Raw genomic sequence first — 25,731 nt, forward strand, 5'->3', positions numbered from 1 at the left:
GGAATTTCATATACTCCAGGAAATTTGAAGAAAGGTACCTCATCTTTGGATGATCTAAAGACCTTTGGTCGGATGAACTAAAAAAACAACTTAAATCCTTACACCCTATTACTTCATGCCTTTATGGGGCACCAAAGATTCACAAAGAAAATGTACCACTTCGTCCAATAGTTGATGGAAGATCCTCACCTACGTACTTACTAGCAAAGCATCTGGCAAATTTAAAGAAAGGAAAAATTAGACAAACAGAGACCTACATTAAAAACTCTCAACAATTTGTGGAAAAAATCAAGATTATCAAAATATCACAAACGGACATCATGGCTGGTCTAGATGTAATGTCCTTATTCACTAATGTACTGGTCATAGAGGTGGTCAACATTCTAAAAGATCTCTTCCCTCAGGACATCACCCAGTTGTTTCATCATTGCCTGAAATCAAATTTCTTCAAAGTAAATAACATACTTGGGTTATTTACTGGGTCGCTGGGCTGTCACGGCGCATCGGGGCGTCCCCTCGGCAGTGGATGAGGGGGTGGTCGGTGGCACTACTTTGTAGGCTTCCCGGCTAGGTTCATGGGACCCGCTAACCAACGACAGCTGCAGTCCTCCATTCATATTGGGGGTTGGATGGTTCTGGCGGCCCATTCTGTAAAAAATGCCACTGTGAAAAGCATCATGTCTACACAGAAAAGAATTAAAGCCTGCGTATTCTCAATATGCTCGGAACGGTGGTGTCAGGGTGATATAGCAGGCCCTGCGGTATTGTCAGTTCGTGACTGCTATAAAGAAACTCGACGCAGAAATTGCTTGAATGTTGCTACTTAGAATGTAAGAGGATTGAATAAATGCAGGAAATTGGCTAATGTGATAAGAGAGATGGAGAGACTGAATATTAGTATACTAGGAATAAGTGAAACTTTTTGGAAAGGATCATCAGATTTTGAGTTGAAACTTGCAAATGGTAAGATATATAAAATATATACGTCAGATGGTGAAATATCAAGAAGAGGCATAGCGTTTATTGTAGAGAAGAAAACTAATAAAAACATTATCCATATAATCAAAAAATCAGAGATAGAGTAATGGCAATTCTAGTGAAATCTAAACCTAGAGATATGCTGATCATCCAAATATATGCTCCTACAGAACAGAATGAGGAAGCAGAAATAGATATCATGTATGATGAAATAGAATGGTATATAAAAAAAAAAGTCGGAGGCAAGAAAGATACAGTTATTTGTGCTATGGGTGACTGGAACGCAAAAGTTGGATCAGAGAGAACATCTACACACGTGGGTCCATTTGGACTAGGAATTTGGAATGAGAGAGGACAAAAGCTGATTGATTTCTGTAACAAGCACAATCTCATAATTAACACTTATTTTGAGCAAAAACTAACAGCAAGATACACATGGAAAAGTCTGGATGGAAGATACAAAAATCAATTAGACTATATTGTAGTCAGTAAACGTTACTTCAATGGAATACGGAACTCAAAGGTGATGCCAAGTGCTGACTGTGGATCTGATCATAGACTGGTCTTAATGAAGATGAATATTCGCCTGAAAACAATAAAATTTAAAAGAAGTCAACCCCTAAAATGGAATTTGCAAATGGTACAAAATCTGATTATAAAATCAAAATTTAATGAAAATATTTCAGAACTGCCTGTCTGCACAGTTGTGTAATGAAAATGAACCCTCTAAATGGAATAGACTACAAGCAGCTATCATAACATTAAGAGGCTAGGAATAAGAAAAGTCTCATTGACTATGTTATTGTTGATAGTGATATTTTCTCCCTGGTGCAGGACACCAGAGTGTACAGAGGATTTGAAATTGGAAGTGATCACTATTTAGTCTTGAGCAGGATAAAATTGAATTTCATATTGAAAAGAATAACGTATAAGAAAGTTTTAAAGCGAATAAAAGTTGAGCAGCTCTCAGATGTGAACTGTAGACTAAAATACAGAAAGATTATTGAAGAAAAAAATGAAAGAGTTTGAGAACAGGAATCAAACCTTGGAGATTCAGTGGCAAACTCTGAAGAAAACAATGATTGATTCTGCCAGAGAGGCATGTGGTGAGGTTGTCTGCAAGGATAAAAAAATCAGAACTCCCTGGTGGACACAGGAAGTTAAAGAGGCAGTGAAGGAAAAGAAGAAAGCATATCAAAAGTTCCTGGCAAATAAGTCAGCTTTTACTCTTACAGAATACAGAGACAAATGTAAGAAAGCTAAACAGTGTGTAAAACTAGCTAAACAAAAGTCATGGGAGGACTTTGGCAAGAATATAGAAAATAAATATCAACAAGAAGGTGGCAAAATATCATGGAGGTTGTTGAAGAAGCTTAGGATTGGAGGAAAGAGTGCTGTAAAAGGAATTAGAGATGATAAAGGTGACATGAAAACAAGAGAAAAAGATATCCTTGAAGTATGGAGTAATTACTTTGAAAAACTGCTAAATGAAACAAGCAGTGATGACAGCACAGTGATAAAAAACACTGACCAGGCATGCAGTCAGGAATACATATCCATACTTGAAGTAGAAAAAACCATCAAAGGCTTGAAATGTGGAAAGGCAGCAGGAGTAGATGATATTTGACCAGAAATGCTGAAGTATGGTGGTATAAGAGTCTTACAGTGGCTGCACTGCATAGTTCAGAAAGCCTGGACAGGGGGACGAATTACCGATGATTGGAGTAGAGCTCTCATAGTACCCATATTTAAAAAGGGAAATAAAACTGAATGTGAGAATTACAGAGGTATTTCCCTACTGAGTGTTCCTGGCAAGATCTATGCAAGTATACTTGAGAAACGGTTGAGAAGAATTGTGGAAGAAAAGCTTGGTGAAGAACAAGCTGGATTCAGGCCAAATAGAGGCTGTCAGGATCAGATCTTCACTTTACGACAAATAGTCGAGAAAGCATGGGAGTATAACAAGGATCTGTATTTAAGTTTTGTCGATTTGGAAAAGGCATATGACTAGGTGCCAAGAGAGAAGCTATTCAATACGCTGCAGTTATATGGTGTCAATGGGGCATTATATCAAGCAATACTTAGTCTTTATTTGAGTTGTAAGTCAGCAGTTAGAATTGAAGGAAGTACAGGAAGATGGTTTAATGTTAAATCTGGTGTGAGACAAGGATGTACATTATCCCCCTCTATTATTCATTATCTATATGGATCACATTATGAAGGAATGTGGTATTAAACCTGATATCAAAATTGGATATGTTAATGTCAGCTCTTTGCTTTATGCAGATGGTGTTATACTTCTAAATAAATCCGCTACAAGTCTGCAAGATTCTCTGACTAAATTGAATAGCTGTTGTAATAGATATGGTATGAAGGTCAGCAATAAAAAGACAAAGACAATGAAAATAGGCAGAATCATTGAAAATGTCAACTGTGTTGTGAATGGAGAACCTGTGGAACAAGTAAAACATTTCAGCTACTTAGGCATGATTTTTACTGAAGATGGTAAATTAAATATAGAAATAGACAACAGAATCAACAAAGCTGGTATGGTGGGAAGTCAATTGAATAAATTCATATGGAATAAGAGAGAAATTAGTCGGAACACTAAATTAGCTGTATGCAAGACAGTGGTTCAAACCAGTTTTAACTTATGGATCTGAGAGCTGGGTCAGACGTAAAACACTTGACCAAAGACTAGAGACCGCAGATATGAGAGTCCTGAGAAAGATTAGAGGCGTGAACAGATGGCATCAATGGCAATATCATATTAAAAATGAGGATATTAAGAAAGAACTTGACATTGTCAGCATCCAGGAATGCGTTAGCAGAGCTAATCTCAGGTGGTATGGTCACTTAAATAGAATGGGAAAATGGAAAGATTAGCAAAACAAGGGTTCTCCGCCAGGTTGGCAGGAAAACGACCCAGAGGAAGACCAAGATATAGGTGGATTGATACGGTACAAAGTGCCTTAGACGATAAAAATATAAGATCTGATAATGTTGGAGTCTTGACAAGTAACAGACTGATTTGGAGGAAAATTGTAGATAGGAAGTTAGTAATGATGTAATTTTTTCATGTAGTACTGTCATATCCTGTACACCCCTTGAGGGTACATGGCAGGAATTTGATGATGATGATGATGATGATGAAAAACTATATCGATAAACAAGAAGAAAGAAAGAAAAAACCATGGATTATTCAAGAGGTAATCAACCTTATTGATGAAAGAAGAAGGACATGGAAAAGAGGAGCAAATGAAGAAGAAAGGTTAAGATATAAAACTTTGGATAAAAGAATCAAACAGTTATGTAAAAGATTGAAAGAAACTGGATCAATAGGCAGTGCGCTGAGATAGAAGAATTACAGAATAGGAACAAAACCAGAGAAGCATTCCTGAAAGTGAAAAAACTTAATGGAAAAACAAAACGCACACAGTCTAATAACATCAAGGACAAAGATGGAAACTTACTCATTGAGAAGGAAAAGTTAAATGGAAGATGGATGGAGTACTTATCAGATCTTAATGATGATAATAATGGTAACATGTTAGATGATTCATGAACACCTTAAGTTAAACGTAACAACAGATACCATTATCATTTTTTTATCCTTGCACACAACCTCACCACATGCCTCTCTGGCAGAATCAATCAATGTTTCCTTCAGAGTTTGCCACTGAATCTCCAAGGTTTGATTCCTGTTCTCAAACTCTTTCATTTTCTTTTCAATAATATTTCTGTATTTTAGTCTACAGTTCACATCTGAGAGCTGCTCAACTTTTATTCGCTTTAAAACTTTCTTACATGTTATTCTTTTCAATATGAAATTCAATTTTATCCTGCTCAAGACTAAATAGTGATCACTTCCAATTTCAAATCCTCTGTACACTCTGGTGTCCTGCACCAGGGAGAAAACATCACTATCAACAATAACATAGTCAATGAGACTTTTCTTATTCCTAGCCTCTTCTCTCCATGTGAATTTGTGCACATTTTTATGTTGGAACATGGTGTTAGTAATAACCAGTCCATGTCCTGAGCAGAAATCCAACAGCTATTTGCCACTATTTGCCATTATTATTAGCTTTGTTCTTTTCTCCAAATTTTCCCAAAATATTTTTGTATGGCTCACAATCATTTCCTACTCTGCTATTTAGATCCCCAACAAGGACCAACTTTTCCTTTTTCATTGTGTCAGTTGCTTTTTCTAAAGCCTCAAAAAATTTCTCCACTTCTACCTTAGTAGAACCTTCTGTGGGACCATAGGCACAAATAAGTCTCATTGTCCAGTTCCCCATTCTCATATTTGCCCACATTACTCTACTTGAGACTGACTGCCATTCAAGAAGATTAGCCTCGTATTTTGTGTTGAATACTATGGCTACTCCTTCTTTTCCTTGATTGTCATTGCCTGAATATAACATTTTGTATTTATTGCTCAGAAAGATCTCACCAGTTTTTGTCTTTTTTGTTTCAGTCACCCCTATTATGTCGATCTGGTACTTATCTAATTCCTCAGCTAGCTCCATTTCTTTGCCATTCAGGCTTCTTACGTTGATAGTACCGATCTTTAACTCTGGTGATGTTGAGTTGGGGTTTATTTTCAGATTTGTATCTGTTGGTATAAAAGGAGGTAGAACATATAATTAAGAATCTTCCTAATAATAAATCCCCTGGGTGTGATAATATTCCGGCTGAGCTGCTGAAAGCTTTGGCTGGCAATAATAACTATTTAGTGGAATCCATTCAGGACATCTATAAAACAATACAATTACCTGAAGTTTTTACATCTATCTGTATACCAATTCCAAAGAAACATAATGCACAAAATTGTGAGGATTACAGAACTGTGAGCCTAATATCCCATGCATCTAAAATTATATTGACCATCGTTAACAAGCAAATTGAAAGAGCTAAGCAGTGAATTGAGTGAACAACAGAAAGGCTTCAGAAGAGGAATGGAAACCATTAATGCTATCCTGGAACTAAAAATACTAATAGAAAGATCACTTGAAAGAAATAGGAATATTTACATATGCTTCATAGACTTTCAGAAGGATTTTGACTGGGTTAAACATAATGAAATGTTCAATATATTAGATAAATTAGACATAGATGATCATGTATTTAAGATTATAAAAAATGATTTACACAAAACAGAAAATGCAGCTGTTTAACTCTGAGACTTCTGAAGTGAAAATAAAAAGAGGAATTAGACAAGGTTGTATCCTTTCACCAAATCTATTTAATATCTATAGTGAGAAGTGATGAAAAAAGATTGAAAAAACAAAAACAGGAATTAGTATCAATGGTATAAAATACAACAATCTTAGATATGCTGATGATACCATTCTAATAGCAGAAAACAGAAACAAATTAATCAAATTTCTGCAGCTACTAATTGAAGCAGGTAAAGAATTTGGATTAGATATTAATGCAAAAAAAAAAAATTTATGAAAATCTCAAAAGAAAGCAGATCCTAGCCAGAAATATTCATAAACAATATGAAAATTGAACATACAACAAAATACAAATATTTAGGCACCTACTTTACTGCAAATGGAAAGCAAGATAAAGAAATAAAAATAAGAACAGCCATAGCTAAAGATGCATTCTGGAAAAATAAAGATCTGCTCAGAAGTTCTGTGAGTATTGAGACAAAGAAAAGAATGATAAGAGCATTAGTGTAGCCAATTTTCACATATGAAAGTGAGGCCTGGATATTCAAGAAGAGAGTAAGGCAACAGATAATGGCCTTTGAAATGTGGTGCTATAGGAGAGCTCTGAAAATCCTATGGACAGAACATGTGACAAATACAGATGTCCTACAGAGAATGAGAATACAGAGATCTTTATTACAGGAAATGAGCCAGAGAAAGATGAGATTGGCAGGACATGTACTGAGAGGTTCAGCAGGACAGAGGATACTAACAGTTTTAGAAGGAAAAATTATGGGAAAAGGATCAAGAGGCAAAAAACGAAGGACATGACTTGAAGATATAAGATCATGGACAGGATCAAATGGCTATGTAGAAACAAAAAGGAAAGCTACCAACAGAGAGAACTGGAAGGACATGGTGCTGCACCCTCTCACTATGGAAGCTACATGAAGAAGAAGAAAATAACATAGTATACAAACGATCGGAAGGTCTAGCCATGGGTATCCCCCCTGTCACCACCATGTGCAGACCTATTTATGGAAAACTTGAAAAGGATATTTTTTCCATCATTTCACCTAAACCATCTATTTGGTGGAGATATGTCGATGATGTGTTCATCATCTGGAAGGATACCATGGAGAACCTGCTCGTGTTTCTTAATAAAATCAACTCACTACATAATAAGATCAAATTCACTATGGAACTGAAGAAGAAAAAAAGAACTATCCTTTCTTGACATACTGGTGAGGATCGAAGATAACAATGTCCAACTGTCCATTTACAAGAAACCCACAGATACAGGCAGATATCTACATTATTCGTCTAACCATCATAGATTACAAAAACACAGCATCATCCATATGCTCCTTAATAGAGCTTTAAGGTCTATTTCGAAAGAAGTAGATGTACAGAGAGAACTGTCACAAATAGCTAACACTATCTCTGAATGGACATCCTTCTAACATTTTAAGCAAATTGCTTTTTAAAGACAACCTCCAACAATGTGGAACGAAGTCCCAATATGTGTCCACAGCTATCATTCCATATATTAATTCAGTATCCACAAAATTGGCGAGAATGTTAAAAGCTCATAACATCAGAGTGGTTTTTAAACCAACTACCACGATCAGACAAGTTTTAAGATCACCCAAAGATGAGGTACCTTACCTTTCTTCAAATTTCCTGGAGTATATGAAATTCCATGCATGTGTGGCTTACATTGGACAGACCTCTAGAAGTTTTGAAATAAGACAGAAGGAACATGTGGGGGATGTCAGTCACAATAGAATCATCACATCTGGTTTAGCTCATCATTTCTCAACATCAAATCATGTTATAGATTGGAAAAACAGTTCTATGCCTTACATCGAGAATGACTACAGACACAGAACTTTCAAAGAAGCAGCAGTGGTGCTACGCACAGGCAACAATTTAAATAGAAATCAAGGTGCTATTCTTAAAGACATATGGAAATATCTCATCAATTCTTTCAGCTTAACAGAACTACAATATGCAAAAAACTACACAACATGTGGTCATGTACCGGATTCTGACTAAAGCATTAGAACACATGCATGCCATCAAACACGAATTATCAAATGTAACGGCCTAGCAGTTACTAAAGTGTATGTTTTCATGTAACGTGATGCATTTGTTTTCACACCAGTACAGCCTTGAAAATGCTAGACAGTGGTTAGTGAAACTTATTGGCTCTTTGTACTTTTAATTATTAAATACTAGCTCATGTTCAGAGTTCATGTCCTTTAAATTGTAACGGTTATTGTCATGAGAGGGAGCATTGTGTGTGTTGTTATTACCACTGCCAAAAGATAAGTCATTTCTTCATGTTTTAGTTAATAATATTAGGTTAACTCATTGTAGTAGTTTTTGTTTTATACAGATGTGGGATTAACTGAGTTATTTACTTTGTAAGTAAATATTGTTGGTATGGTGCCAGTGGTAGAACAATGGTGGCAAAGACGTCATTATCAGGTGATTTGAATATGTGTGATTTTGTACAGTGCAGTATGTTTAAGATGTATTCCAAAAATTAAAGGATTTATGGACAAAGAGTGAAACATTGGAATGAGTGTGTATTAAGTGTTTCGACAGCAAGTGGCAGTTATGTGGCGAGAACAAGGCAAATGTTAGTAGAGTAGATAGCATTGATGGTAAAACAGGCAATGTTAATGCTATAATTTGGACATGAGGCAATGGAAATACAGGAGAACAGAATTGACCTAAATAAGGAAATAGTTCTTTCGGGTTATCCTTCACAGGACAAAGTGCAAAATTGAAAAGCTGCAGAACTTAGTTATTAGTTAGTTATTTTTATGGTGAAAAGACATCAGCGACCATACATCAAAGAGCACACAGATTACAGCAGTACATATTGTAAACCATTAATAGGACAATCACAAACATCCACCCCCCCTGGCAGGATTCGAACCTGCAGCCTCTCAGCTGAAGAGTGGATATGCTAAATAATCAGCCAACTAAACTGGTGTTGCAGAAGTGATAAAAGATTAGCAGGGCTGAGAAGAAAAAGAAGCAGGTGGTCCTAGGTAAAAATGGAGATTATATCAACAAATGAGAAATACAAGGTAAGGAGAAAATCATGTACGGGTGCTCTATGATCAGAGGAGTACTTCATGAAAGTATAACAAAATCATGTTTTCCTGGTGTGAAATTAATGATATTAGTTATACCATCTGGATGCAAAAAGTAAGACAAAACAACTGATTGTCTTGGTTGGCACTCATGATCTGAGAGGTGAACAGTATTCTATGAGAGAAGATGTGAAGGAGTTGTTGGATGAAGCAAAAATGAAGAGCGAGAAGGTGAAGATTGTAAGTTTCCTGCCACACTACGATAGTAGTGAATTGAGGAGGGCATTGAGAGCAAACGAATAAATACGCAAATTGTGCAGAAGGAATGATGTAGAATTTGTGGATCTACAGCCTATGTTTGACAGAAAGAAGGATTTGCATAAAGTTGATGGACTGCATCTAGTAGTTTTGGTGTTGGGTGTCTAGAGAGCTTTGTTCACTGAGTATGCTGATGTGCAAATTTAAGAAAACCTGCATTTTGGATGATGCAGGTGAACGTATGTGAATGTACCCATGAGGCGAGTGAATGTGACCAAGAAGTGTGGAATCTAGTCTCTCAAGCAAAAATATTGATTACGGTCATCAATTCAGGAAGTAAAGGTGGTTGTAGGATCAGAACAGCTATCCGTAACTAAGGTAGTCACATTGCCTCCGATTGGTGAAAGTGACCATGCGGTCTTGACTTGGTAAATTGTAAAACATGAGGAATATTCTATCAAGAAGGGGTGTTTGTGGAACTACAAGGCTGGTGATTACGAGAAGATTATGAAAATGTGCCGTGGCATAAAACCCTGCAAGGGGAATGATGTTGGTAGTGCTTTGGAGATAGTTAAGGAGTATCTAGAGGAGACTATATTAAATTGTATACTTAAGGTAAGTAGAGTTAATCAGGTGGGAGTTAGATGAATGAATGATATCATTAAACATGGGCTGCAGAAAAAGAAATGCATGGAGGGAATATAAGGAGAAAGTTGACCAGTAAACTCATGAACAGTACTAGGGTTAGGCAAGAAAGGTGACCAGTATGACATAATTGTACGTTTTTAGTACTTTTTACATAAGGGGTATCATGTACATGTTGTATATGTTTAGTACTTATTACATCTTATGTGCAATGCAGTGCAGTGCATTGTCAAGCATCTCCTGGCAGAGCCATGTAAATTTTGTAAGTTCTTGATTATCTCTGAAACTTTGAAGCTACTGTAGGCACACATCGTTTATGTACTTTTCGTAAAATAATGAAGGATATCTATTATTCTAATGCTTGTGTAGTCATGTGGAAATAGCATATGAATCCATAGTGTTAGACCAACTGAAGAAAGACTATTCAAGTTTGATTGCAGTTGCTGATTAAAGGAACTTTTTTTAAGAGCTTTTCTTCAAAACTGGTTCCTGAGTTAGTTGATCTCTTACATAGCAAATGGTTTTTTTTCCCTTCCCCAGAAACTCAAATAAATCAACATTATAACTTCCACTATTTCAGACAATACATTGTTAAGGACCACATGATGGCAATAGTTGTGTGCCATACTCTCCTCTCCATATGGCAATTAAAATTACTGATTGTCTTAGACCAGCTGTTCTGTGATTGGCTAAGGTCGAGACTGGCTATGCATTAGTCTTTAAAAGTTAATTAGGGCCAAATAGCTTTTCCTCCTCCCTTTGGGGATTAAAAATCATTAGCAGATTTTTATTTATTTATTTGTGTATTATCCTCTCTTTTAATAATAATTAATATTGTATTTTATGACACTGTTCATGTTTTTTGCAGGTATGTTTATATGTTACTCATGCAAACAAACAGGCAGTTGGCCAGTTTTTCAAGATTATGTTGCACTCCTAGCTGAAGCAAAAAAAACAGATGGAAAGTAAGTATTAATTTTTAATCATGCTTTTACACTGTTTATTAATGCTAATGTAATTAATAGACACAATGAATAGACTATGTGTGTATAATTACATATGGAAAAATATGGAAAAATGAAAGCAAACATTACAAAGTGTATTTGTTTTTACCACTCTGAGGACAGCAGTATATAATACTAATACTTGTAATATGTTTAATCTGAAGATGGTATGACATACTGGTGACTTGCAGAAATGGAAGAACCAACAGCTTATATGGGAATTGTGGTGAATGAAGTGGAGGTGAATCTATTACAAAACCTCAATGTCAATTCATGTATACTGATGCTAGGAGTATTAGGAACAAGAAGGAAGAATTTTTGGCCTTGGTTGGCACTTCCAGACCACAGGTTATTGGCATTAGTGAAACATGGCTGACTGAAGATGATATAGCTAGTGGAATTGAATGTGAGGGATATAGTGTGTTCAGAAATGACAGGGAGAATAAAATGGGGGGAGGAGTATTATTGATGATAGCTGATGAGCTGCAGCCAAGGAGAATAGAAGTTGAATTGCAGGATAGAGAAAAGAGCACATTTGAGGCCATTTGGTATGAGATTGATGCTAGCAAAACAAAATATACAATTCGGTGCTGCTATAGACCAGGTGATGGAAAAGATGGCGGAGATAGTATGCATAAGCAAATAGAAGAAATGAGTGGAAGAGGTGTAATTATTATGGGAGATTTCAACTATGGTAGCATTGATTGGAGGGAGGAGAGGACACATGGGAGAAAGGAATTGGATTTTATGTGGTTATTAAGGGATAACTATCTGCGACAGCATGTAATGGAAAATACTAGGGGTCAGAGAGTGCTTGACCTAGTAATTGCATCTGAGGATTTGGCTGTAACAAATATTGACCACATTGCCACCAATTGGTGAGAGTGATCATAGGGTCTTGACTTGGGAGGTGGCTAAAGGTGTGGAATTTACAATTAAGAAAGGGTGCATGTGGAATTATCGTGCTGGTAAGTATGACAAGCTTAGGAGTTTGATTGGTTCAGTGCTATGGCATGTAAAACTGCAAAGGCTGGATGTTGATAGTGCATGGGAGGCGGTTAAGAAGTGTTTGCAGGAGGCAATGGCTGACTATATGCCTAGAGTCCAAATAATAAATCAAGTAGGGATTAAATGGATGAATAACACCATTAAGCTTGAGCTGGAAAAAAAAGAAACAACTGTGGAGAGAATTTAAGGAGAAAGGTGACCTGCAGGCACATGAACGGTATAAAGCGCAGGCCAGAAGGGGTAACAAGTGTGGTAAGAAAAGCAAAAGTGGATTATGAAAGAACATTAGCCATGCAGGCTAAAGAGAATCCCAAACAGTTTTTTTGATATGTTGCAAGTAAAAGAAAAAATGTATATGGCAGATTGATTTTAAAGAATGCCAATGGTAGGGAGGTAACCGAATTAATTGATATAGTAGAATTACTGAGTGAGCACTTTGCAAGAGTATATCATACAGGTGGTGACATTGCAGAAATGGAAGAACCAACAGCTTATACGGGAATTGTGGTGAATGAAGTGGAGGTGAATAGTGTATTACAAAACCTCAATGTCAATTCATGTGCGGGATTGGATGGTATACCAGCTCGTGTCGTACGTGAAACGGCTAAAGAATTGTCAGTACCCGTGACCATTTTGTTTAATTTGAGTCTTGGGTCTGGGTTAGTCCCGAGGGGGGGGGGATAGTTCCACTGCATAAAGGAGGTTCCAAGACTGCTGTTGTAAATTGCCGACTGATCAGCATATCAGGAGTCGTTGTCAATGTCTTGGAGAAAGTAGTCAAGACGAAAATACAGGAATGGATAGATGAAAATGGGATACTGTATGGGGGGACAGCATGGTTTTGTGAAGGGTAGATCATGTCTCAGTAACTTGCTCACGTTCTATAACACAGTGACGGCTGAACTGGATAAGGGTAACGGGTTCACAGTGATTCTGCTGGACCTTGCTAAAGTCTTTGATAGGATACCACATGGAATTCTAATCAGTAAACTGCAGCATATGAGAATGGATATAGGGTTGGTGAGATGGATAGGAGTGTGGTTGATGGAGGGATATCAGAGAGTGGTTTATTCAGGAGTAGAGTAGAGTCCAAAAGACGGCCTGTGACTGGTGCTGTGCCGCAGGGTTCTGTTCTTGGACCACTACTGTTTAATTTGTTCATTAACGATATAGGAAAGGATCTGAGAGGAACTGTGCATCTGTTTGCAGATGATGCAATGTTAGGTAGAGCAATAGTGAATGCTCAGGATGTCAAAATTTTGCAGGATGATTTGGATAGTTTGGAGGACTGGCTAAGGAGAATGGATGTCAATTTAATATGGAAAAATGTAAGGTTTTGCATTTTGGGGTGAAAAGATTAGCAGCGGTATATCACATTGGTGGAACTGTACTCCAGGAGATTGACGAGGCCAGCGATTTGGGAGTGTTGGTGGATAGGGAGTTGAAGTTTAGGGGACACATCGCAAAAGTTGCGAAATCAGCTCATCAAATCACTTGGTTACTGAAAAACACTTTAATGAGCAGAGACAAACAGGTTATTGTTCCTCTGTATCGAGCCTTGATAAGACTCCATCTAGACTACTGGGCCCAGATATGGGCGCCAGGGTTTCTTCTCGATGGGAATGAGGTGGAGAGGATCCAGAGATGAGTGATCAAGATAATAGCAGGACTATGGAATGAACCTTATGAGAACAGTTTGAAGATTTGTGGGCTGCAGAAATTGGTTGATAGGCAGAAAAGGGGTAAAATGATTGAGACATTCAAATTACTGAAGGGTTTCTATATGATTAATTCAGAAGATATTTTTGAGAATAGGACTGGTAGTGGGAGGACTAGGGACCATCCATGGAAGCTTGGTAAGAGTGTGGTTAGCAAGTTAGAGCTAAGTTTTTTACTTGGAGAGTGGTAAATAAGTGGAATAAGCTGGCAGAGTCTGTTGTGGGTGCCATGACTGTAAATGAGTTCAAGGTGAAGTATGATAGATACTGTGTGAATGTTCAATAGTTGTTTTCGATGTGATGTTGGGCCTCCCTCGATAAGTCTAATGACTCCTTGGAGCTGCCTGTAATAATAATACTCTTTCTAAATAAAGTGCTTTCATATAAAATGCAAGCACTTTATTTAGAAAGAGTGTCATACCATCTTCAGATTAAACATATTACAAGTATTAGTATTATATACTGCTGTCCTCAGAGTGGTAAAAACAAATACACTTTGTAATGTTTGCTTTCATTTCCATTTTTGCTTCATATAAGAGTCCAATTATTATGTGCTCATTGTGAAGATTGGGATGAAATACTCATCTTGATACATATTTGTTTTCATATTAAATAGTTTATTTTATTTTTCCTTACATAATTGTATATGCCTGGTCTATTTATTGTTATTTTATAATGGTATGAAAGAATAATAAATAATACATTGAAGGAGGGAACATGTAAAGCATACTGTATTTTATTTGTGCTTTCTTAGAAATATGTTTATACTTGCTGCTCTTCAGTTGTTTTTGCTTCATATGCCTTAATTTTTTGATTAATCAAAATTTATATTAATTTTCTTATGATTCCTTTGAAGTAAAATACTTTTTAAACCTTTTGCAAAAGATTCAGTATCACTAATGAAACAGAGGAGGAAGCAAAGAACTCTCTCTCTTCTCTTTTTTTTTTTTGTTCTCCAAAGGGAGGAAGCACAATTCTTTTAGCATGGATAAACTTTAAACTCAGAAAGTGGTTAGTAGCCTTTCTCTATCCTTAGTCATCAGCAGTAGCTGAGCTCAAGTGCTGCCATCTTGTGACCCAAGTCTAAAACCATCGTATTGTTGTCTGAAGTAAAAGTTCTACCCTCAGTTTGTCTTGAGTTGCAGGAATTGAAAATTCTAGTGTCCAGGAGGAAAAGCTTATTCCAGAGGATGAGTAACTCATATATGCGGCAAATCAGCTGACAGGAATTCACAAAGATTTGAAAACCTTGACTAAGTCTTCCTGCATGCAGAAACTGACTGAAGATAGACATAGTAAAAGTTTGTGTAGTTGGCAACTAGCATCGCACCTATGTCGGTTTTCAGTGTAGCTTTATGGAACTGGCAGTGTTTCCATGAGACTATGCAAGCATTTGAACAGGATTGATTTCAGAAATTTTTTTTTGATTAAAATATATGAAGTTACAGGATATTATGAATCAATAACTAATATACTGTTGAAAGCTAAGCATTGACTTCATTTTCTATGTTTACTTTTTGGAATCATTATCTTAATAAATCAAGCTGGCGTTATCGATTGTTCCTCCTATTAAAATATCAAGCAGCAGTAAAATAATTTTTAAGACTTCATTGGTTATATATGATTATTTCACAACTGCTGACAGCTAAAGAAATAAATAAATAAAGGTAATGTTATCACAATATATATCTCCTTTTTTTTTTTCAGCAAAATAGAACTTCCTCCTCCAGAAAGTGAAATATTTAATTCAGAACACCTAGAACATGTGCAACAGATATTTAATGATAGTATTGATATTAGCAGCCTTAGGAATACAGAATTTTTATCTGTAGTAGAAAGCTTCAAATTAAAAGTAAGCACTACATAGTTTATGTTTTCCTTTTGCACAACCTTTTTAATTTTGAACTTGTACTACTATAAAGTGCTTGAAAAAATTTTTCACTCAAATTTTAGAAAGAATGAAAGAGAAAAAATTGCTAACTTTATTTGTTTACTTACACAGGATAGTTTATAATTAATTTATAAGTATAAATTTTGTGTTGTAAAATATAAAGATTACACAGCCTTTTGCCATAAATACTATTACAACTTCTTCAGCCCCCCCCTCCTCCTCCTCCATATGCTGCCCACAGGTTTGTAGAGCCTGGTTCTGTTAGTGGTGCTATACACAGCCAATATTCGTGTGTTTATCAGTAGAGAGAGAAAGTTGTCTAGCTGTATGGTTAACATGCAGTGGAAAGATTATGAGAACTGTGTAGCTGTAATTAACACATCACAAGGTTGGAATGCAGCCACCTGTTATTTTCAACATGATAAAAACACTTGGGACCAGTAGGATGCTTGCATATCTGACTATTAACCATTATAACAACATAGAAGATGTATCTGATCCCCAAAGAACAGGTTGACCATACTGCATTAGGACCCAACAGCTTGTGAGGACTGTGATGGTACATCTTTGCCGTAATCCTCTGAAAACGCAGAAAGTGATGTAGGTAGACATCAATGTTTTGCAGAGAACGATGTCACATGTGCTAACTGATGACCTGGGGGGGGGTGAAAACCTATCATCGTTCTACTGGACACTTAACACCATGTGGCAGAGGTGAAGAGGGTGATAAAATCAAAGGAACTTCTGTGTCACAAGAACAACAGACAAAATATCCTCTTCACAAATGAGATTTTCACCATTAAAGAGTTTGACTTCCAAAATGATTGGGTATATGCCCCAGATGGTCGCACAACACATGTCATAGCACCTAGGATTCAGAGAGATCATCACCCTGCGTCACCCCCCCACCAAACCTTCACTTATGCAGGTGATGATCTCTCTAAATCATCGGGGGGGGATATCCAAGTTGCATTTCTATGAGAAATGGGTCAAAACTGCAGCCAAAGTATGAAGACACCGTGCTGGAACCTGTGGGATGGCCTCTGCCTACCGTGAACTCAGGACTCGAGGGCCCCTGCACACAAGGCGAGGACCTGGTTGGAGACAAATGTTCCTGACCACATATCACCATCTGATTGGCTGTCTGGAAGTCTCAATCTGAATCTGTGGGACTTCAAATTGTGGTCAGAACTTGAGAGAGTAGTCTGCAAGAAATGACATCTCGGCATCGTCAGCCTAAAGGTGGATTTGGAGTGAGCAGCGTTTCCATTGGATGTTTTGCATGCCACCATCGGTATGTGGCCTCACAGACTTTGCCCATGTGTGAAGGCAAAAGGGAGACATTTCAAACATTGGGTGCTGCTTTATGCATCTTCTACATGTGGTTTTGTAAAATCTCGCACAATAAGTTAATTTAGTTAACTTATCAAGCTCAATTTTACAACGTTGTCAATTCAAAATATAGAAAATGATGTATTAATTTTCTTTGAATATAAATTAACTACTTTGTGTAATGTATTCAATATTACCTGTGTAACTATAGTGTTTGAAAACAGAGGAAAGAGATTATGTATTATTAGTATAGTGAGTCAGCAAAAAATATAGAAGAGAGGATATTAAGCTGGCCAGTTTAAGGAGGAAATAAGATAAGCATACAGAAAAGGAAAGGTTTGCAACAACTTGTGAACATTTAGGCACTTAAAACAAAGACTTTCGGCAAGAGAGAACCCGAGTGACGTCATTGCGCCAGAGGATGATCGCAGACACTTTGGAGGCGAAACAAAAAACGAGGAGGATTTTTAAGGGGCTGAAAGGAAGGAAAAAAGGGAGAAGAGGAGGCAGTGATTAGGAGCTCATGGTTGGAGGTTTGGTAGCTTGTACCTTCTGACCCTGCAAAGTACACTCATGGTTTATCGTGGGAGTTTTGTCGATGGCGAGTCTCCCTGAAATTTTCCGGGTAGCTTCCAAGGCACGTCTGCTGATGTATCCTGCCATATAGCAGACTGCCCTCCCTGTGATCTCAAGCTTGTGTAATTAACAGGCAGCCACCAGCCTAGAAAGAAAAAAAAGGATGGGATGAGATGTCCTGATTGAACTTTGTTTGTAGTAAGGGACTGTTTATAAAGAAAAAACTCTGAGTAAGCACATCGTATCAATGTTTCTTGGATTATAGTTATGTAAAATTGTATGTCTGTGTTAAGTTTTGTAAAATACTGAGTAGTGGCGTGTAGACAGAATTGTATATGTTATATTTGTGCAAGGTACTTTCTGAAGTTAGCTATTCTAAGAGAAATAATTATTTCCCATTACTTGTCTAGTTTTAATCACAATTTTCTAGTTAGAATAAATGCTTTGTTGAACAACAATTTGATCTGATCATTGCCATGACTTGCTGTATTGTTAAGCGAAATTTGACTAGATATTGCCTTTATTCTTCTTTAATTCCTTACTTGTATTATTCTGTCTGCCTGGTGCAGTCATAAATCAAATAAATTTGTCAGACCGAAGAGTGTGAGAAATTGAATACCACAATCGTGTAGCTGGCGATAGCTACACCCTCTGCCCAAAAAAGAGACCGAACTTTTCGAAAATAGAAGAAACTAGTGGCACCGCCTGTTGTATCTTTTTGTTGTCGAAAGCAGTATCCTTCATTAGTGTTGCATCAACTGTTTATGACATTTGTTTCATTAGAAGCCGAGTAATAGTGCCAAAAGTGACAGTGTGTGTTGATGAACGGTCGGTCATCACGATATTCATGCCGTATGTGACGAATTCTCGCAATCAATCGCTTCAAAACTTCGAGATAAAACTCACCATTGACCGTTTGGTCAGGTGGAACAAATTTTTTGTGGATAATGCCCTTGGAATTGTAGAAACAAATCAGCATTTCTTTACTTTTGACTTCTCCAAGCAACTTTTTTTTTGGATGTCCCTCTTCTGGTGGTCTCCACTCAGCACTCTGGTGCTTTGCTTTGGGCTCATACTCCAAACACCACGTTTCGTCACCAGTAACAATTGTTTCAAGGAAGTTTGAGTCCTTATGAGCGGTTTTAATGAGGTCCTTGCAGTGTTCAATTCGATACAATTTTTGGTCGTCGGTCAACTTGTGGGGAACAAATCGCGATTTCAATTTACAAAGGCCCAAACTCTCAGTCAAAATGTTGTGCACTGATGATTTTGGAATCCCCAATTCATCTTCAATCAATCTCACAGACAATTTTGGGTTTTCTTTGATGAAATCACGCACTTTTTGGATGTTAACTTCACTCAGTTCAGTTTTTGGACGACCCGGCTTTTCGTCATCCTCAAGCATCTCATGACCATTTTGAAATTGCTTAAAGTACTCGTAAACTTAAGTACAGGATAAGCATTCATCACCATATGCTTTTTGAAGCATTTGATGTGTTTTGGTAAAAATTTTACCAAATTTAACTCAAAAGTCAATCGTAGCTCTCTGTTTGAAACTCATTTTCCGACCGTTCATCAAAACACACTGTCACTCTCGGCACTATAATTCGGCTTCTAATGAAACAAATGTCATAAACAGTTGACACAATACTAACGAAGGTTGCTGCTTTCGACAACAAAAAGATACAACAAGTGGGCCACTAGTTTCTTCTATTTTCGAAAAGTTCGGTTTCTTTTTGGACAGAGGGTGTATATTAAGAAGCTGCTACATGAGCGGTAGGAACAAATGGCAAGAGCAGGAAGATGGGGGGGGGACAAAAATTAAGATAGAGAAGCTTTGTGAACTGCTCACCTAGCACTGGAGCTAGCAAGTTTTCTTTCATAACTGACATCTTTCAATAAACTTTACTGATTTGAACATTCAGAAATGAAAAAGTTGTAGTATGATCATTTGGAATTTAATCCTGTGCTACGAAGTTAATCCAAGTTTGTTAGTATATGAATTAAATATAAAAGCTGTTATTAAGTGTTATAGACAATTTTTCACAATGTATAGTATATATTAGATTTGTTTTGCCTATTTATTTGTAATTGACTGTACAGCATTTGTTGAAATTCGGTATGTGATCTTTATTAAAATTTGTTGATCATCTCAATTTTTATTTAATTTGGACCATTTTAATACCATTATCAAAATATTTTGCCAAATTTGGCAAAATGTTTTGATAATGATATAAAAGAATAACTGCTCTATCTCTAAAATTTAATGAAATCAGGTCTTTAGAATTTCTCCTCTAATTTCTCTTCAATTTTAGTTTCAGTCAAACTGTCTTTAGTGTCAAAATTCTCAAAGAAAACATACAGAGACCATTTATGAAACATATACTGCTTTCCAGCCTTGGGTGGAATTCACTTGAGATTCAACCCTTGAATAACTAAAATCTCATTTGTAACGATTCTGGTATAGCCATAATATAACTATGAAAGTAAAAATTCATTATTCATTAAACTCGTTTCCTGTGCACTGTGGTGTACTTCATCAAGAATAAAGTTACTGTTTGATTTGAAAACATGTAGGAACAGGATGATTTTTGGTACATAAGCTGACATTAATGGAATTATTGTAAAACTGATAGTGCATGTTGTGTTGAGATGTCACACATGCACGTCATTGTTGACTTGTGCTGTTGCTAGATCTTATGTAGGCCAACCACAGTTGGTAATAAGGCCTTGATTTGTATTTCATAGTATGGACACCTTTTCATTTTGGAGGTATTTTTAGACATTTTTGAATATTGCTATCAAATTGAAGATGGAGCATTCTTAATAGTTCTCAAATTACCTGATTTTTCCATAGTAGTGTGATTAACCAGGTCTGATTTGCTAATTTTAATTTGATACGTTTCGTGTAAGTTTCTCCTGAATGTTCTGTTTGTCTGAGTAATAATATGCTTTCAGAATATTTTATAAACACTTCGCTTCTTGATAGGCAAATAAGGCAGTTTGGGTGTGTAAGCATATGGAGGTTTTTTTTTCCCCATAGGTTTGAAAGCAACTTTGAGGTCATTCTGTTTTAATATGCTAGCTACTTTATCTTGCTAAATACTTAAAAACTTATAATTGCTCATGTCAGAAAAACATCAAGAACTCAAAAGATTTCATCAGCAAAATAAAGGATGTAATTTTAAATCACATAGATTTTGCAAGTTTAGATGTAATGAGTCTTTTTTTTTACTAATGTGCCCAGAGAAGAAGATGCTGCTGGAAGAACTGTTTCCAGACACCATCACACACGCCATTCAGAAAATAACACTCACTTGACTAAAAGAAGGTCTAGTTGTGTGCTGATTACTTTCACCCTTCTTATCTAATACATATGGAATTATTTGAATTTGAAATGATGGCCATTGAAAAAAAAATATCATACTGAGCCAAAAATGTGGCTATGCTGTTGATTCTTGTCTATCCAGGATACTTACTAGAATAGGATACTACAACAACTTCCTGAATAGTTTAAATATTAAAATCATTCCACAGCAGGAATCAAAAGAAATAGAATCCTTTCTTTCCTTGATGTGCTTGTCTCAGTCACCAAACAAAGTAGATTAAAAATCTTAGTATAAAGAGGGGAAAAAAATTCATTACTGCTGAATATTAATGTTCAACTTTTCACCATCACCCTGTCCCAAAATGGAGTCATTTTGGGACATTAATAGTGGAAAGTAGCCCTTAACCATATATTTAGTGACAGCAACAACAAAACAGATCAAGAAATGAATTATCTCAGAGAACTGCATGTAAAGAATGCTGCAATCCGAAAACTATTAAGAACATCTTATAAGACTTGCCAAATCACTGCACACTTGGGGAAAAAAAAAATTACAAGGTATAGTCTCTTTACCATACATTAGTCGGCCTGGTTGGCCGAGTGGTTAGTGAATCCGCTCTCCAGCCAAGAGGCTGCAGGTTCAAATTCCACCATGGGCATGGATGTTTGTGATTGTATGTGAAAATCTAGTAGTGGTGGAGGTAGGCAGTAGATGGCGTTGGTGTAGATAATGATGGTAGTTGCGGTTGGTGGAGACAGAGTTGTAGAGTAGGTGCCCTCCCTCGATGAGTCTTTGGACTCCCTGGAGGTGTCACGTAATAATAATAATAATTTAAAACAGAGCATGTACCATATACGGTATTTATGACAACAACAAAACAGATCAAGAAATGAATTATCTCAGAGAACTGCATGTAAAGAATGTTACGATCCGAAAACTATTAAGAGCATCTTATAAAATCCACCAAATCACTGTAAATTTGAAAAAAAAATTACAGGAGTAGTCTCTTTACCATGCACAGCACATAAAATATCTAATTTATTAAAACAATACAAACTTAAAGTTGCCTTTACATCTCTGGGGGAAAAAATTCTCCATGATGCTTAGGTCCTCCCCAAATAACTTCATTCACTTCTCATGAAGCCAAGTGTTTATAATGTATTCTGTGCATGTGGCATGTATTTTATTGAATAAACAGAACATTTGAGAAAAATTCATATGAAAGAAGATATTAAGCACATTGAAAAAAGAAAAAAAAAAGCACACAAATCAAGCCTGGCTTTATCATACTATGAAAGAAAAACATTATATCATTGTTATAGTGTGAGCCCCTAGAGACCAGAAACATAGTTTGTTATAGTTCATGGTTTGCCATAGTGAATTTAGAGTAAAAGTACTGACCTCTCCCATGCTCCATTCCCATGAAATAAAAGAAATTGTGGTAAATAATACCCAAATGGTTAGCAGACATATAGAAATGTTTGGGGAAAATTTGGAGAAAAGAGCAAAATTTATACTTTTAGTAATTAGTAAATTTTAATAATAATTTTTAATGGTAAATGCCTGCTGCATTCCTATTCAGGACATGGATTAGTTATTACTTATTACTAACACCATGTTCCAACATAAAGATATGTACAAATTCGCATGAAGAGAAGATGCAAGAAATAAGAAAGTCTCATTAACAATATTATAGTTAATACTGATATTTTCCCACTGGTTCAGGACACAAAGTATACAGAGGATTTGTAATAGGAAGTATTCACACTATTTAGTATTTAGTAATCACTGAGCAGGATAAAACTGAATTTCATATCGAAAAGAAGAGTGTGTGTAAGAAAGATTTAAAACAAATCAAGGTCGAACAGCTTTCAGAGGCGAACTGTAGACTGAAATACACAAATATCATTGAAGAAAATATGAAAGAGTTTGAAAACAAGAACCAAACCTTTGAGATTCACTGGCAAATCCTGAAGGAAACATTGATATAAGTATGGAGATATAAAAGTTTTACAGTAACTGCACTGCATAATTCAGAAACCCAGATCAGGCAGTAGAATTTCAGATGATTGGAGTAGGGCTCTCATAGTATCCATCTATAACAAGGGAAATAAAACTGAATGTGAGAATTACAGAGGTATTTCCCTACCGAGCATTTCTACTAAGATTTATGCAAATATACTTGCGAAACAGCTAAGAAAAATTGTGAAAGGTAAGCTTGGTGAGGAACAGGCTGGATTCAGGTCAAATAGAGGTTGTCAGGATCAGATTTTCACTTTAAGACAAATAGTTGAGAAATCTTGGGAATTGTTATTATTATTTATTATTATTATTATTATATTATAGTAATCCAGATGTGGATGTATTGAAGACGAATTACAGCTTCCTTATCTCTATTTGTTAATGTGTCCTTCACTAGCCAAGTAATCTTATGTGCTATCTTAGCAACCTTAGCAATATGTACTCTAAAATTAAATTCTCTGTTTACCATGAAACCTAAATCTCTAGCTTTATCTATTTCCTGGAGTATAGTGCCATCAATGTGATGAATGGCTTGTAATCTATTTATCCCAAAGTTCATAAATTTACATTTCTCGACATTAAACTGATACCCATTAACTTTTGCCCATACTGACAGCCTATTTAAATTGTCCTGCAAGCTCTCCACATTGCCTTGATTAAGTATTACTCTACCTAATTTCACATCAACAGCAAGTAATTGAATACTTTCATTCAGGTTCTTTCCTGTATCATTAATGTACAAATTAAACAGCAATGGTCCCGGCACTGAACCTTGTGGCACACCACTGGTCACCTGCTTTCGCCTCAATTCTGCCCCTCCATACACCACTTTTTGATATCTGTCCAGCATCCATCCACTTAACCAGTGTCATATCCATCTCCTATTAGTTCTAATTTGTGTAAGAGAGTTCCACGTAGTATTCTTTCAAATGCCTTTGCAAAATCCAGCAAAATTTCCTTTATCTAACTCAGCTGTTACTCTAATATAAAAAGTTAGTAAATTTCTAAGGCATGACCTACATTTCACTAAGCCATGCTGACCGTCATACAGTATCATATTTTTATCTACCCATTCTTGAATTATCTTTTTTCACCAATTTTTCTAGTACTTTTACCATCACACCTAAGATATTAAGTGGTCTATAATTTGCTACTGCAGTCTTAGAACTTCCCTTATGCAAGGGAATAATTTTGCCCTCTTTCCACTCCCGTGGAACTCTACCAGAGCTGAGATTTAAATTAAACAGCTTAGTCAAAGGCATTGAGAGTTCTCTTGCACATTCTCACAAAACCCCTAGCTAATATCCCATCTAATTCCGCAGCTGTATGTACATTGAGATTCTGCAATATTGTAAGGACTTCTAATTCATCCACCTTGGTTCCCACATTAGGGTCTGTCACATAGGTTAAAGCGTTAACCTCACTAGGAAGATATATGCTTGCAAAGTGGTCTCTCAGTAACTGAACTATTTTATCCTCTTCTGTCCCCTCCTGATCATCATCACTCATTAAGGTTAATCTTCCATAGTCATTCTTCCTCTTACTTGCCACGTAACGAAAGAACTCTTTGGGATTTCCTTTGACCTGCTTGGTCACCTTTCTGTTTATATACCTTCCACAGCATTTTTTTCTTCTGCAGCTCGTGCTTAATGATATTACTCATCCATCTAACTCCTACCTTATTAACCTTTCTTACCCAAGGTATACAATTTAATACTGATTCCTCTAGATGACCCTTAACTGTATCCCAAACACTCCTTACCCAGCAGTGTTTTATGCCATTGTAAAGATTTAAGCTTCTTCCTAAGCATGTCATAATCACCTGCCTTGTAGTTCCACAAATACCCCTTCTTGATAGAATATTCCTCATTTTACAATTTACCAATCAAGACTGCAAGGTCAGTTTCACCAATTGGAGGCAGTGTTGCCAACTTGATTATGGATAGCTCTTCTGATCCTATGAGCAGGTCTAATACTCTCTCCCACCCTTAGTCCCCTCCATCACATGCTGCCTTAAGTAATTATCTCTCAGCAGGTGTATAAATTCTATTTCCTTTCTGCCATGTGTGATCTTTCTTCCTTCCAGTCTATATCTCCATAGTTGGAAGTTCTTCATAATAATCACTTGACCTGTACTCATTGCGCTAATTTGGCGATGCATGTCTCCCAGATCATCTGTGGAATTCTCTGGCCTATAGCAACAACAACTGTATATTTTGTCTTACTGGTCTTAGTCTCAAACCAGATTGCTTCAAATGAATAGCTATCCTCCTGCCTGTCTCCTATTCTTTTTGGTTGCAATTCATCTGGTAACATCAGTACTCCCCCCCCCCCAATACTATCTTCCCCGAAAATACTAAACCCTTCACATTCAATCCCTGTAACTGCATCATCTGCTGTTAGCCAAGTCTCACAAATGCCAATAACTTTTGGTGAGGTGTTGCACTAATCAATGTCAAAAACTCCTCCTTCTTGTTCCTGATACTTCTGGCATTAGTATATAAAAACAGCAACATCCCTTTATTTCCCCACCCACCTTTGCTTTCTGAATCGACTAACCTATTCAATATTTTTGCTTGAGAGACTAGATTCCTCACTTGGTCATTGTCACACTCGCTCACTTCACACAAACTGAATTGCTTCCACCCTAATTGCCTAAGTTTCCATGAATTTGAACACCAGCATGCTCAGTGAACAA

General features: G+C 36.5%; 1 protein-coding gene across 2 annotated transcripts in view; it reads left to right on the forward strand.

The window, feature by feature from the left end:
- Nucleotides 1-25,731, forward strand: part of mtDNA-helicase (mitochondrial DNA helicase) — a 261,591-nt gene that overhangs the window by 22,496 nt on the left and 213,364 nt on the right. For both annotated transcript variants that reach the window (XM_090393687.1, XM_090393686.1), the window contains exons 4-5: nucleotides 11,022-11,118; nucleotides 15,591-15,735. In XM_090393687.1, coding sequence (XP_090249813.1) covers nucleotides 11,022-11,118; nucleotides 15,591-15,735 — 242 coding nt within the window. The remainder of the gene's footprint in view (nucleotides 1-11,021; nucleotides 11,119-15,590; nucleotides 15,736-25,731) is intronic.

Source organism: Typopeltis vanoorti, chromosome 6 (genome assembly GCF_054136105.1).
Source record: "Typopeltis vanoorti isolate ZY-2024b chromosome 6, IOZ_Tvanoo_1.0, whole genome shotgun sequence".
Lineage (NCBI taxonomy): Eukaryota > Metazoa > Arthropoda > Arachnida > Uropygi > Thelyphonidae > Typopeltis > Typopeltis vanoorti.